Genomic DNA, 16,635 nt, shown 5'->3' with positions numbered 1-16,635 from the left:
ACAAAAAATATAATGATATTGGAAGCCCTCCTCAACATAGTTAGTCAATTTGGAGAGAAAATGTCACTTATACCCAGCATGGTCATGATACCTGATCGATGAAATGAAGACAACTTTACTGAGGACATCTGCCAAGAACAGTTTGTTTGTGATGTATAGAACATGAAGCATTTTTAGAAAATATATGTACCTTAATGACAGAATCACTCATCAAAAGTTCTTCTGCAACAAGCTCAAATTCTGAGATTGGATACTCTGACAGTCCAAAGATGATGCTGCCCCCACAGAGTAGTTTAATTTGACCTCTCACCTTTACAACCAAAAAATCAATGGAACATTAAAAACTATCCTTAAGAGGGATTAAAATCAGAATAAATACAAAAAGGTAAATTGCCTCTAATAGTTGCTATTACTTTATCATTTTCTACAAATAAAAAATGAATCAAGACGCACAGATAGCATCTTGAACAGTTGGAAAACAACTTGAAAGAACAGAGAAAATAGAAAATTACAATCAACTCTAACATACCATACTTGGCTAGCTCCTTCCCTTGGCTGAACAACCTACAGCATGACTTGGCTAAATGACCTACAATATGACCTGCAAAAGGCCCTGACTGCCTAGCTACTTTCTTGGCTAATGACCTACAGCATGACTTTGCTAAGCACTAAATCCAAGAGAAAGAGCCATCTAAATGACTAGCAACATCTACAATTTGGCAAAGCCACATGTCATACTTCCACAGACCACTTTCCTCAGACACCCACAAAATGATAATTGTAGAATCTCCCTCCACCCAGAGATTGGAGTCTCAAAGCCGTCGCCCATCAAACAAGTCCTCAACAGGCACCTTAGACCTATATATATATACACACATACATATATAAGCCTAGAGCTTTTCTCCTTCAGATCATCCATCAAAGTGAAACTTAACAACAGAACCCTACCTCTAGAAACCCCTACGATGCCTAAAAGAGATTATTAGCATGAATGTCAACTTCTAGGGGAACCTATCCTAGAAAATCTGAGCAACCTGGCCAAAGCCCTCAGATAAACAGGCAATGGAAAAAGAGATGGTCAGTTGGTTCGCCACTGCCCCTGCATAAAACACAATGATCTGAACTGAAAGCCCTATAAGGACTTCTCATCCGTAGCATATGATTGGCAAGAACCTTCACACTGGCTAGTGGCCACTAACAGTATATGATTGCCATGCAGCTTCATATTAGGCACTAAACAGGAAAAAAAAGGCCATTACCTTTAGTGGGTTTTGGGTCTCCAAATGAAATTGGCAGCAAAGAATTGTTTGTTAAAAGCTTTTGCATAGAGTGTTTTCTCAGCAAGGATTCATTAGGTGAAAATTCTGGCAATAAAGGAATAGGCACTGTTCTGTTTTAGCCACAATCTGAGTGATTTTGTTAAAAGGAACACAAGTTTCTTGATGATAATCATGGCATAACTGTTTGCAGGATGGGTAGAATTCAACTTTTTACTTGGTTAAAAGTGTCATTACCAAGGAGTTTGGTGGAACTCCTTTTAACATTATTTCAATAGATGTGGTTATATGTAGAACATGGAGTAAATAGATTATCACATGCCAATACAAGTTTAGTTTTGATGGATACTATTTGGGTAATCTGATGCAAGCTGGCATCCAAGGGACTAGCAAAACCTCTAGCCAAGAGATAATAAAGAACTTTAAGCTGACTAGTTTTGGTTTACTACCAAGGCTGAAATTTTGACCTTTCTTGAAGGCTTGAAAGAGGTCCTTTCCTGGGGGATGATATTTTCCCTTTTGAAAGATTTTCTTCCATGGTCATTTCCTGTGCCCAATACCAAGAGACATGGCTTCTAGAGCTACAATCATTAGGTGATAGAGATGTTTGATTTATCAAAAGACATGGAAATTTCTTTCTATTGGAAGCCTAGATTAGCTAATCAAGCAATTAACGGAACCTGCACATGGAATTGGGCTAAAAAAGATGATTCACTAAAAAGTTCTAGCTTGTTACCCTCTAATTTAATTTTTTTTAATGGGCAATAAAAGTTATATATATACGGAAAAGAAAACAGTACACCATATACAATGGGCACCAAATGGTAATACCATAAAAGACAGAGCACAAAAGATAGCTCACTCTCTCAACACGACCCCAACCAATCAACAAAATCAATCAAAGACATTAACCTTTTTTGATGTGTAACCTAACCCATGCTTTAAGGTTACTTTTTTTTTTTGATAGGAAACAACAATTATATATATTGATAGATAAAGAAGTACAAAAGAAGGATGAGGAATCCTCCCTCTAAAGATAAAACTAAACAACACAATAAAAGAACAAGAAACTACACTATGAAAACTACAAACAAGCTCTCTTGGCTAGACCATCCCGTTGAAACTACGCACTGCTAGCCAATCTAGTTATAACACGTTAAGGGGAATGCCCTTAAAAACCACGGAACAAAAAGCCCAAAGAGAAGCAAGGAAGTGAATGGAATCCCATAGATTCTCTGAAATCCTAGTTATGTCCTCAAATATCCTAACATTTCTTTCCCACCACACAACCCAAATTAAAGCAATGCACACATTTTGCCATAGAACTATCCCTCCCTTGGAAGTGCCAAAACCTTTATAATTGATGGACATCATGTCTGAAATGCTTCTCGGAGGAACCCAATCCATCTTGGCTAGCTGAAATAATCTGTGTCACAACCCTATCGTCAAAGAACAATGTAGGAAAAGATGATCTGCTGATTCTCCTTACTTCATGCACAACTTACAAATGTCAGGACTAAGAGCTTTGTAGGGTCTTCTCAATTATAGCAAGTCATTAGTATTTACCTTTTTGTGTGTCACTAACCAAACAAAGGACTTGACTTTGAAAGGGACTTGAGAATTCCATACAAACTTAGTAGGGAAAAGAGGAGATAAATCAGGTATTTGGGACAAGGCTATAAAGAAATATTTGACTGTGAACAATCCTGAAGAAGATAAAGACCAGGATCTCACATCTGAAGCCGAAGTGGATAAATGTATACAATCAAGAGATCACATGAGACATTCTAGATCTTCTATCTCTGAATCGGAAAGATTAGGATGGAAATTAAAGTTCCCAGATAAAGGGCGAGCAGAACCGAGAATTATAGAAATAGGAATATTTTTATCCGTGACTACTCTAAATAGTCTTGGATATTGGGATCTCAAAGGCTGGTCCTCCCACCACAAATCTTCCCAAAAGCGAATTTTTTCCCCATCTCCTACCATAAACCGAGTATACTTTGAAAAATCCTGAAAGACTTGTACAATAGTCTTCCAAGGACAACGATGTGACCATCTAACTAAAGTGTTGGCATCCCAACCATTTGAATGTGTCCCATAAATGCTTAGAATGACCTGATGCCACAAAGCTATATTCTCCCTAGGATACATCCACAACCACGTCCCTAAAAGAGTGAGATTCCTTAAAGAAATCTTCCCAAACCCCAATCCCCCTTTTGCCTTCGGCTTACACACTACGTCCCAACTAACAATATAATCTCTTTTACCTTCCCCAACCCCTGACAAAAGGAAATCCCTTTGCAATCTCTCAATTTTTGCAGCCACTGAAACGAGAATCTTAAACAAGGATACATGCTAAAAGGTTACTTTTTTTTTATAAGTAAGCCAGAATTGTATTAAACCAGAGGCAAAAAGCCACACTGCATACAGGGGGTATACAAGGCAGCTAAGGCCTCACAAGCAAAAAAGAAAGCCAAAAGAGCCTCACCACTCCTTAAGTGGAAGCTAACCACTCCAAAAAGTCTATAAGGGAGAGAGACTCCTCTCCAATATACAATCTAGCCCAGCTCCATAAATTACAAACAAATAAATTCTTAAGTTTCTGAATATCTAACTCACCCCCCTAAAAGCTAATCTATTCCTCTCCTTCTAAATCGTCCAAAAAGTACACAACGGGATGGATTTCCATATCTCTTTCCTTTTCTTCCCCACAAAAGGGCCCCTCCAGCTAGTTAAGACCTCCTTTACAGTTTCTAGAAAGACCCACTGAACACCTAATAACCCAAGGACGATATCCCACAGGACTCTGACCACTGTATAGTATATAAGAATATGATTTACAGTTTCTTCTTCACACCCACACAAAAAACAACAATTAGGGAGCTGCCACCCTCTTTTCTGGAGCCTGTTAAGAGTAAGCACCTTCCCCCACATAGCCTCCCAAGCAAAGAACGCAACTTTGGTTGGAACTCTATCCACCCAAATACAACTTGTTGGAAAGCAAGGAATTCAGAGAACCTATGGGACATGATTCATTTCCTTGCTTCTCTTTGGGCTTGTTGTTCTAAGGTTTTTAAGGGGATTCCCCTTAATGTGATACAACTTGATTGGTTAGCGGCGTGCAACTCCATTGGGTTGGCCTAACTTATAGAAGTTGTTTGTATCTAATTTGTATTTTCTCGCATTTGTTTCATTGTAGTTTTGTTTTTCTTTGGTGGGAGGATTCATCATCCTTCTCTTGTACTTTCCTTTTTATCAATATATGCCTTTGTCGTTTCCAATCAAAAAAAATAAATAAATACAACTTGTTGGAAAAGCGGTGTCATTGGGGTTGGCCAACAAGCTGTACGCTTCCTTGACCCTAAATTGTCTGTTTCTTCCTCCCTTCCAAAAAACTGAGTCTTCCTCCAAAGAAGGCTTATGACCCCTCAAAACATGGAGCAAGTCTCCTACAATATCCAACTCCCAATCATTAAAATCCCTCAAAAATCTTAGGTTCCAGCCTCCTTGTCCAAAATTCTGGTCTCACATCTCCTCCACCGTAGCATTCCTATGAACAGCCATGGCAAAGAGATGAGGGAAGTTTTGGGACAGCGTTGTACCAGTGCACCATACGTCAGTCCAAAATCTGATTTTGGTGCCCTTCCCAGCTAAGAGCACCTTATTATCCCAACACCAATCAATTTCCTTCAAGATCTCCATCCAAACCCCTACTCTGAACGGCCCATTAGCCTTCTTTGTCCTCCAACCAAGACCCTCTTGCCCATATTTCGCCACGATCACTTGTTTCCAAAGATTGTCTTTATCATAAGCAAACTTCCATATCCATTTACCAAGCAAGGCTTTGTTCAAAAGGGCTAGCTTCCTTAAGCCTAACCCACCATTATCCTTATCCGCACAAACCACCTCCCAATTAACTAGATGAGCTTTCCTCTCCAAGTTTATCCCTCCCCTAAGAAGATCTCTTTGCACTTTTTCTAACCTTCTAGCAACAATCTTGGGCATTCGAAAAAGAGACATCTGATAGATTGGCATGCTAGCCAAAGCGCAAGTCTCCTCCTCACTCTCTCTTCTACCCCATCCCACACAGAATGAGCCTTGTTAGGAGCCCCTAAAGGCAGACCCAGATACTGAGAAGGCAAGGAGCCCACCCTGCACCCTAACTCCACTGCCAACTCATCAATCTCAACCACCTCACCAACTGGAATGATTTCACTTTTGGCCAAATTAATCCTTAGACCTGATACAGCTTCACACCAGAATAAGATCCAACTTAAGTGAGTTAGGTGCTCTTTATTAGCCTCACAGAACACAACTATATCATCAGCAAAGAATAAATGGGAGATGTTCAGAGTGGGCCCTCTACCTCCCCGGATACTACACCCTGAGAGGAATCCCCTAGCAACAACCCTCCTAATAAGAGCATCCAACAGTTCCATTCCTAAAACAAAGAGGTAAGGAAATAGGGGGTCGCCTTGGCGAAGCCCCTTAGCACTTGGGAAAAAGCCAGCTGGTACCCCATTAACCAGGACTGAAAATTTGGCTGAAGATAAACAGCTCCACATCCAACCCAACCACTTTGATCCAAACCCCATTTTTTGTAAGGCCTTCAACAAAAACTGTCAGTTAATGCTGTCATACGCTTTCTCAATATCCAATTTGCAGATGAGCTCTTTCTCTTTTCTTTTCTGCCACGAGTCTATCACCTCATTTGCAATTAAGGAAGCATCAAGAATCTGTCTTCCCAACACAAAGGCATTCTGGGCTAAGGAGACCACTTTTCCTAACACTTTCTTGAGCCTATTAGCTAACACTTTAGCCAACAATTTATACAGCCCCCCCAATAGGCTAATGGGTCTAAAGTCCCCAAGGTCCTCAGCCCCACCTTTCTTAGGAATCAGAATTAGGAATGTGTTATTGAGGCTCCTGAGAAAAGAGCTTTGCTCATGGAACCCCTTAAACATTTCCAAGATCTCTTCTTTAACGAAATCCCAACAGTTTTGCCAAAAAGCTACAGTAAAGCCATCCGACCTAGGGGCTTTGTCCCCATTCATCTCCATCAAAGCCGAATGAACCTCAGCCTCAGAAAAAGGAATCTCCAGATTCTCCGCTTCTCGCTAGCTGATTTTATCTAACTGTAGCCTCCCAATATCCGCCTTCCAACCCGATTCTTCTGAAAGCATCTACTGGTAGGCATTAGCAACCCCTTTCTCACTTCCTGCTCCTCTGAAAGCCACAACCCATTAATCTTAATTCTGTCCAAGGAGTTATTTCTACGATAGGCATTTGTCATACGATGGAAAAAGCTCGTATTTCTATCCCCTTCCCTTAGCCAAATCCCCCTTGAGAGTTGTCTCCAGTGGATTTCTTCCAGAAACACCCACTTTTTATAGCTTTCCTTTGCTTCCTTTTTTAATTTTGTTTCCTCCACTGTCATACTTCTCTCACTTTCCACCCGGTCCCAGAATTCCACTTGCTGCAGAGCTGAAGCTTTATTGCACTCCAATCTCCCAAACACCTCTCCATTCCAAACTTTTAATTTCTGTTTGATCTCCTGCATCTTTGCAGTCAATCTAAAACTAGCACTACCTCTAACCTCAATCCTCCACCACCAACTTCGAATAAGATCTTTAAAGCACTCAACCTTAAGCCACAAGATTTCGAACCTAAAGTGAGAGGGTCCTCTTCTTAGCCCGCCACCCTTTAAAAGGACAGGAAAGTGATCAGAGATAGGCCGAGGCAATCTGCTTTGGAGAACACCACTGAATTGATCTAACCAACTATGAGACACAAAAAACCTGTCCAGTCTAGCCCAGGACTGATTGTTGAGACCCCCACTCCAAGTAAACACTCCCCCTTGCAGTGGAAGATCCACCAGCCCTAAATCATCGATAATTTGAGCAAATCTCCTCATCGTTGAAGTTGTTCTCCCTTGTCTACTCCTTTCTCTTTGGAAGAGGGTGATATTAAAGTCACCCCCTAAGCACCAAGGTTCTTCCCAAATTCCTCTAATCGCCCCAATCTCTTCCCACAAGCATTCCCTTTCCTCTTTGGTGAACAGACCATAGACTCCCGTGAACACCTAGACAGCCCCATTTTCCATATTCCTGAATCTGCAGGATAAAGAGAATTGGCCCTCCTCCCAATCCAAAATTTCCAAAGACCTTTTGTCCTAACAAATCAAGATACCTCCCGCAGCCCCATCCGCATCCAATGCCCTCCAATCTAAGAATCTCCCCGAACCTAAGCTTCTCACCACACCGTTCGACATTGGTTGAATTTTTATCTCCTGAATACACAGTAAATCAATCTTTTGGTTCCTTATGAAAGTCTTGATAATTTTCCTTTTGGAGCTATCATTTGCTCCCCTCATATTCCAACTTAACAACTTTAGCTTCATTGGGCTACTGCAATCTGATACCCTTTGCCTTGTGAGGGGCCTTTCTGTTTATTCCCCCCCTCATAATTAACTAAGCACTCCCCCCTCATGCTAAAAGGTTACTTAAGAAGAACATTTCAATTTTTGGATCAAATTGCTCTTCATTTTTGAAGGATCTTCAACTTTTTTCTTTCCAAATTGTTCAAAAATGCGCAGAGGAGCAACTCTCTATACTTTCTATTATTTCTTTCCAAAAAGGAGTCATGCTAGCTTAAAAGAGTTTCTCTAACCATGGAAAGGAGCACCCAAACAATGCCAAATAAGGATAACAACTACCATAAAACCCTTGTTTTGGCACAGTGAAGAAGAATGTGATCAATTGATTCTTCATCATTTTTACCAAAAAAAACAAAATAAATAATCTATTTGCCAACAACCACCTTCTTCTATGAAGCTGATCTAACATCAATAGTTTTCTCCAATTGGATTCCCAAGAAAAAAAGTTCACGTTAGACGGGACTTGTGAATTCCAAATAATGCACATTAGAAAGGGCATTGACCTCCCAACTTCGAAACTAAATAAAGGGATTTGATGGGGAAAAAAACCCTTTGTTTTTTGAATCCTTCCAAATCACCCCATTGTTTTCTTCCCTCCTCATTGACTTATCTTGCAATCTAACGAAAAAACCTCCCCAACTCTCAATCGTTTAAGTGTCTATAGAAGCACGAATTCCAATGACCACACCCCTCTCATCCCATTAATCTGCCACCCAAACCTCCTTAGATACTACTAAAGCATACAATGAAGGAAAGGACCACACAAGGGTTCCTCCCTTCTCCATTTAGCTTTCCAAAATTTCACCCTCTTTCTACTACCTACTTCAAAAGATGCCTCACTATTGAAGAGGTCCCAACCCTTCCTAATAGTTTTCCATACTCCAACCTTGTACACATTTCTCACTTCGGAAGAATGCCAACCCCTTCTTCCTTCTCATACTTCCCTATATGACCTATTTCCAAAAAAACTCACCCTTCAGAAGCAAATCTCCAACTTCACTTTCCTATCCATGCAAACAATCAATCATTTCATTAAATGTGGCTTTTTCTGCAAAGTCCCATCTACCCATAGAAAATCTCTTTAAATCTTCTTTAGTCTCAACTTGAGCTTTCTAGGGATGGCAAACAAGAACACATAGTAGATAGACAAACTAGATAACGTGCTTCAAATCAACGTGAGCACATTGTCTTTTCCCCATGTACAATTTTCTACAAAACCTCTCTTTCACCCCATCCCAATACCGATACTAATATGAAAGGAACACCTAAGGGCAGACCTAAGTAGACGAAAGCTCTCCCACCTCACAACCCAACTCTATCACCAACTCCTCCACATTAGAATCATTTCATTTTTTTCTAGGTTTATTTTCAGCCTACAGATTGCTTCAAACTACATGAGAAGCCCACTTAAATGTACCTTTTGATTTTTAGTATCCTTACAAAAGACCAACATATCATCTATAAACAATAGATGAAACACCTACACTCCCTCACCGCTCTTCCCCCTCAAACTAAACCCCGACCAATAACCAACCTCCCTAGCCCTCTCCAAAAGACAACTCAACACCTCCACTGCTAACACAAATAGATAAGGCAAGAAAGGATCCCCTTATCTCAAACCCCTAAAGCTCTAAAAAAAACAAAAAGGGGTACCATTTACAAATACTAAAATCTTTTTAGTGGATATGCATCATTTAATCCATCCAATCCATTTTTAGCCAAATCTCATTTTTTCAAGAGTTGCGAGCAAGAAAGCCCAATTAACATGCATGGAAACCATTCAAATTGGTATATGCAAAGTACCATTAAAATTTACTACCTCCATTCCTAGAAACCATTTGGTAAACCATTTTATAGGGCCATTAAGTCATTTGACCAACCCTTACGAGTAAATTCTACCTCTCTCAACAATCATCAGTTCAAACTTAAACCGTATTTGGCGTCACCTTCAACCTTAACTAGGTCAAAGGTTTTCAAATCAATTCAACTACCATTTCATGCATATTTCTTCACCCAGGCATCCAATAAACTCCCATTTCTCCCACCTATAGTGCATTCCAAATGCTTAAAAACAATAAAATCATCAGCCACTTCTACCACTAATGTTTTTATGTAAGAAAGCAAGAATAAAAATGTTCAACTAAAATGAATCTTACCCTCCAATTGGTTGGTCCAAGAAATGAAAATAAATTTAGGTTTTGAATCTCAGATTATTCTTTGTTTGAGACCTAAAAAATAATTTTTTTGCTTAATTGTGCCTCGTGAACCATTTTACTTGGTTAATAAGAAATTTCATGTTAGAGAAACCAAAGCAACAAAAAATAAGCAATTAAGAATTTTATTTTGTTTTATTTCCCTTGGCTTTATGATGCAACGAAATGCAACACTAATCTAATTGGAAATTCTTTTCAACCAACAAATTGGTTGTCAAAGAAGGACAAGTTGTGAATTCATAAAGAAGGATAAATCAAAAGTTCAACATGATGATTAAATACTTTCTATCAAAATTATTTTCTGCCTGGCAAAAGTAATATCATGATGACATCCTGGAATCAAAACCTGAAATATACCAAGGAACCTAAGGAGTTAGTTCTTTCTTTTTTCTCTTTATAAGAAAAAAAGATATATTAATCATGACAAAAGTACAGGAGAAGGATGAGGGGTCCTCCCCAAAAAATACAGCATCTATCAGGTAGTGTGCCAGCAATGTATATTAAGCCGACTAGGGATAAATTCCTAACACCTCACCTCACACGTGACCTCTTCTCGCTTGCACACTCTATGTCAAGTGTGAGATTTAAACTCATGACCTCTTTAAAGCCAAGGCTTTGATATCATGTTAAGCTACCAATTTGATTCAAAAGCTCAACTACATAATAAGCCAATAATGTATATCAAACATACTTAGAATAAAGCTGTAACAGTTCCTAAGGAGATCTATAAAATAATTTAGTATGAGATCTCTCACAAGAGATTCAAATGCAAGGACTTTGAACAAGAGAAACAAATACTCAGTTGACATGCTCTAGTAATTTTAAACAAGCGTTTAAGAAGAAGAAACAGAAACATGCCCTGAATATAGGCAACAGCTGCCCACAAAAACAATTACTAACAAGCTGCAATTTTTAATTCCCATATTATACAGATTGCACAACTCTAGAGCAAACATTTGCCACATAGGCATCATGAGAAAAACATAAACAAATAAACACATAGATGAGATGGAAATACTTCAGGAAGCAGATAGGCAAAAGGATATATCTTTATACCAACATTAACATGTCTCACAAAGAAATGAAAGTTTCATCCTTCAGCAAAAAAATAAAAAATAAAAATATTTGAAAAGGACTAAGATTTGACAACCTGAACTCGGGTCCATAGTAAAGGAACCAAAACTTTTGCATTGTTCTCCACAAAAACATTTGACCATAGTGGGGTGGTAGGAAAATCCAGCAAAGGAGTTTCAGTTTCTGTTGTGATATTGTCATTGCCAACTCTTAAACTCAGTAGAGTTGCATCAAAGTATGTACCTGCTGCTCCAGCATTACCAGGACATCCAATACTCAAACCACCTGCAACAATGAAAACGGCTATTGTAGATTGACAGTTTAACATAAATTTTTCTGAAAGTTCCATCTTTCCACAGAATAACCTTTGTAAAACTGTAGGCATATAAAAGGAGATGGTCTTTTGGTAAAGTATTGACCAGAATTAAAGACAGGTACGATATGATGTTCACAGGCCCAAAATATACTAAATGCATAGAAACTGTTTATATTCAACAGGAAAAAAAATTATGAATATTTTAGCCAGAAAGGATAGAACTTAACACCCTTGGCATGGTATCTATCCAACAGAATACCAATCTCATAAGTATCTTATGTTGCAATATTGTAAATAGATATAATATGATTTTTTTAATACAAAACTGAGACATACTATTTTTTTTTGAAAAAAAAAAAACCAACAACAACAACAACAAAGAAGGGATGCAAAGAAGGATGAGATATCCTTTGAGAAGAAGACAAAGTCGTCCTCAAATTCACCCCAAGTAAAGCCAATATAATCAACTAGGGAAGCCACCACCTTCCTTTTGGGCAAGCAGATTATCTGCATGTCCAAAGAGATTAGGCTAAAATAAATGCCTACAAATCTCTCATTCTAGAGGCCCATAGAAAATTGAAAAAAGAGGCCATGCCTTGTAACTCAGCCAAAGGGTTCTGGCTATCCTTGAAGATCTTAAAATTCCTCTGTTACCAAATAATACAAAATGCAGCTAGCAATGCACAATGCCAAAGGACTGCTCACCTCACACCTATCAAATCCTTGAAAGGGAATATTCAACATGTTATGGAATCTCCTTTAAGGAAACCTATTGGACGCCTGCTAAAGAGAATAAATTGCCGCATGTCCTGTGTACAGGACAATAATGAAAAAAACGGTCCATAAACTTCCCGTTCTCCTTGCAGCAAATACATATGGCAGAACTAATAATTTTATAAGGTCTTATAAGCTAAAGAACATAATTGATATTCACTCCCATGTGATCCGGTAGTTATGCAAATACTTTGACCTTCAAGAACATTTTAGAACTCAAAATTGATCTGGCTGGAGGAGAAGTGAATAGGAAGGAGTAAAAAAAGGGACTAGAAGAAAAGAAGGCTGTCATGTCCAAAGAATGTTTCTCATCCAAAAGAGATAAAAGACTATATCCAAAGTGATAGCAAGAGGGAACCAATATCATCAATTTCATAAGCATTAAAGTCTTGGCAGAAATTGAAATGCCAGGAATGTGGACTTATGGCAGGAGCGGAGCAACTAGATCTAGTTCCTACATCAGAATAGAGAATAAAGCTGAGGGTAGAAAGTACAAAGAGGAAGATCTCCCCACTAATCCTCCCAAAAAAATCTGATATTAAGACCATTATTGACTCTGAATATACTCTTGCCTTTTAATGCCCTTGTATGTGATCCATGTACTTTGGTGTATTCTTTTTGATAGGCACTGTTAATATAATTTTTGCTTGATTATCAAAAGAAAATTACTGACTCCAATTGTAAACAGATGAGAAATATCCAGTACTCCTAGGAAATAGCTTTACAAGCACAACATATCCAGTAGACTGCAATCAATAATTACTTTTGATGACAGAATGCAGAGCTAAGTTTGTTCCCTAAGGAACATCTACAACCCATAGGATATGGTGTGTTTTCAGATGTCAAACAACATGTATGGCCTAGATGGTCACATTTAGTTGGATCTTTTTCCCTTTTGTTTTTTGATAGGCAAATAAGAAAATATATTAAAGGTGCCTAAGAGGAGGCACACCGAAATACACATGATGTATACATTAGTCGCCTAGGCTAAACAAGGAAAAGGTAAACAAAAAATAGACTCCCACTCCTTACTCGAGGTTCAGCCAATCTGCAATTCCATCATAGACATTGAATGGTCCTTTTATATACACCCTAACCCAATAAAAAACCTAAACATAAAATACGATTTGATTGTTTGGTCCGACCACTCAACGTCATTAAAAGCCCTCCTATTTCTTTCCTTCCATAGAGTCTAGAACAAACACAAAGGAGCAACCCTCCAAGCTTTTTTCCACTTCTTCCCCACAAATGAGCCATGCCAACTCAATAGTTCCTTCTAACTGAAGAGTGCATTGCATCACCTAGACCACTCTGAAATGAGAGAAGATCAGCTGCCACAACATTCTCATTTTGGAACACTGAACAAACAAATGATCCATTGATTATTCCTCACTTTTGCACAAGATACATCTATTCAACAAAACCAAGTCCCATTCCAAGTCTCCCCACCTGAAAATTAAAAACTGCCTACGGATATAACCACTACCAACCCTTTTAAGAAAACTAAAATCTCGGCTTCAATCGCCAACCCAACCCTGCTAGCTTGGAGAACATTCTGACCACACAGCCTATATGAGTCTAAAGACACCTCTAATTCCTATCTATCCTTGGTTTTGCAACAAAAACAAACACTAAAGGTTTTTTTTCTTCTTTTTAATGTTTAAAGGCACATAGAGATTTTACAACAAAATTTTACGAACCTAAGATTTGCAACTTGACACCTAAAGATAATTTGACTGTTTCAAGGTTAACAAGAAGTAAATGTGTAGTTGAAATTGCAAAGATCACACACACACAAAAAGCCTCTATGCTCCCCACCTATGATTCCCTATCACTCAAATGAGGTAGCATAATTATTAATTGTCTATGGATCATTTAATTAGAAACAAAAGGGTGCTCTTGTTACTAATGAAATTAAATTAATAGGATTAAGTCTCTTAAGACTGAGATAGTTGAAAATAAAAATAGGACCAAATATCCATTTGGCCCTATATACCTACACAAGATAAATAGCATCCCATAAAAGAGGATCTCTTTTTGTTCATGATTCATAAGCCCGTATGATTCAGCATCTCACACATACACACACCTGTATATATATTAATATATACAGGATCAATGCAAATACTAATTAAGATTATAGAATTTTGTCTACAGTTAATTACTCAACTAAACAAAATGGCAATTTTTTAAATATTTCTTAATTAACCCTAATTTCAATGTCCAATACAAAGAAAGGAGTGTTAAGACGCATAATTTGCAACATCATTAGTCAAGCCTCTAGAAATAAATGCACAAATGTATACATCATCTGATAACTATGGCTGCATCAAGATAAAGAACTTAGCCATGAGATTTAATATCTTACTAATTTATGTGTGAAATAGGATTGAAACCACAACCATTCTTTTTTAGTTTTTTTGTTAAATAAAAGTATGTAGCCATGGAGAAGTTGCTTCAGGAATGAGCACATGAAGGAATTATCCCTGTTAACAATTTCTAGAAGGCAGCCATTTAGATCTGTAAAGCAAGTTGAGACTCTTACAGAAGAATGAAATATTTATTAGCACTTGAATAAGGAACCAAAGCTTCTACTAGAAAGTAGAAACTACCAGATACAAACATGTGATCAGTACAAACCATGCACAGTGATTTTGACATCTTCTTGTATGCTATAACAATCCAGTGATATTCTTCCACCTCCACCTCCACCCCATCCACTACCACCTGCTGCACTTATAGTGCCATATCCCTTCCTATCCAAATAAATGATTAAGTAATTAGTTAGGGAGAAAAATCCACAGAAAGTCCACTAGATTACAAATTACATAATTAATTTGTCATGGACACAACATCTGCAACAAAAAATAAATGTAGTACAAAGAGTGCTTGCAATGAGAGTTACTTGATCAGTAATCTTCAACAACATTGTCAAGGATTTTTTTTTTAAAGCTAAAACCCTAAAACAAGTTGAAAAATGTATAAGAACACACCAAAGAAACCACATTATTTTCTGTTTTGCACCGAGAAACAACACATAAAGAAGGTCCAAGAGGTACACATTTTATGAAACTTACAAACTTAAATACGAAAGCCTTTTTATATAAAGCAGCCAAACCATGCAAGAAATTGGAGTTCCTCAATGTGTACAAATAAGAGAAACTTAAGTACACACTTTATAGGAGCTATGCAGAGGGCAACATTATTATGACATGCCAAAGGCACTGATCAATGATGACAAGATAGCATATCCAAGAAATCACCAAAAGTACATATGATATCCAATAGTTAAAAACTGAGATGAGATTCCTCTTATCATTTGTTGGCAGATAACACCTTACCATTATGTAGGGCTAGTGCAGAACACATGAGATAATGGAAATGGGTGTTGACCTGTTTTGAGTTTGGGTAGGCCTTGAAATTAATTTGTAGAAGAGTGAGATGATTTACATTGGTGAGGTGGAGGGATGGGGCCTCCTTGTTCAGTTGTAGGGTTGGGTATCTCCCTGCCACATACTTTAGATCACCTTTAGAAGTGACTCATGGGTCTTGTACAATGTGGGACTCAATAGAGAAGAGGTAAAGCGGATTGGCCTCTTGGAAGAAGAGGCACTTGTCTAAGAGGGAAAGATTGACCATCATTAAGGGCACCCTCCTTTCCATCCTTTGAATGTATTTCATGTCCTTATCTATAATTCCCAAGAAAGTGAGAATCAGATTGGAGAAGACACAAAGAGAATTCTTATGGGGGAAGAGGAGAGAAAGGTACATCTAGTGAATTGAACTATGATACACAAGGATAAAAAGTTTGGAGAATTAAAAATTAGAAAGTGGGATACTCTAAATAGTGCTCTATTAGGCAAATGGTTCTGGTGATATGTTTATGAGAATGATAGTCTATGAAGGAAGGTCACCCAAGAGCAGATCTCATTTCATAATTGGAAATGGAAAAAAAGGGGTCAAATTTTGGAAAGATAGGTGGTGTGAAAATTTAGCTTTGGAAGAAGACTTTCCATCATTATTTTCTATAGTCCCCGCCAAAGATTCATGGGTAGTGGAGGAGTGGAAGCAAGTTATGGAACGAGATTGGTGGAGCCCTCACTTTTCAAAACAGTTTCACAATTGGGAGCTTAAAGGAGTAAGAGTCTTTTTTCAGAAACTGCAAACAAGTTCAATTAGGAGAGATGAGGATGATAGAATAGGGTGGAAGGAGTCCAAGTGTAGCAAGCTCTTCGTCAAATCCTTCTACGACTCCCTAGTCCAGGGTAGAAGAAAGCCTTTTCCCACAAAAGCATAGTGCGGAATTCCTAGGTTTGTATGAAGGTGGGATATTTTACATGGGAAGTAACATAGAGAAAAATTTTAATGATCAATCAGCTTAAAAGAAAGGGAAGGATAATGTCAAATAGATGCTACATGCCCAAAATAGAGGAAGAATCAATTGATCATTTGCTCCTACATTGCCTTAAAGCAGGTATCCTGTCGTAGTTGGTGTTCTTTCTATTTGGTGTAGAGTATAGGTGATGTACTCTATGATAAACG

The 16,635-nt window shown here is 38.2% G+C and overlaps 1 protein-coding gene across 1 annotated transcript in view; it reads right to left on the bottom strand.

Annotated features, from left to right (window-relative positions):
- The window catches only part of LOC117929191, a 55,955-nt gene that overhangs the window by 26,701 nt on the left and 12,619 nt on the right, over positions 1-16,635 (bottom strand). The window contains exons 3-5 of the mRNA XM_034849449.1: positions 14,734-14,849; positions 11,080-11,288; positions 191-310 (exon numbers count right to left, since the gene is read on the bottom strand). Of these exons, the coding sequence (XP_034705340.1) occupies positions 191-310; positions 11,080-11,288; positions 14,734-14,849 (445 nt within the window). The remainder of the gene's footprint in view (positions 1-190; positions 311-11,079; positions 11,289-14,733; positions 14,850-16,635) is intronic.

Source organism: Vitis riparia, chromosome 2 (genome assembly GCF_004353265.1).
Source record: "Vitis riparia cultivar Riparia Gloire de Montpellier isolate 1030 chromosome 2, EGFV_Vit.rip_1.0, whole genome shotgun sequence".
Lineage (NCBI taxonomy): Eukaryota > Viridiplantae > Streptophyta > Magnoliopsida > Vitales > Vitaceae > Vitis > Vitis riparia.
The sequence above is the reverse complement of the archived record's forward strand: the minus strand, read 5'-3'. Positions and strand labels throughout refer to the sequence as shown.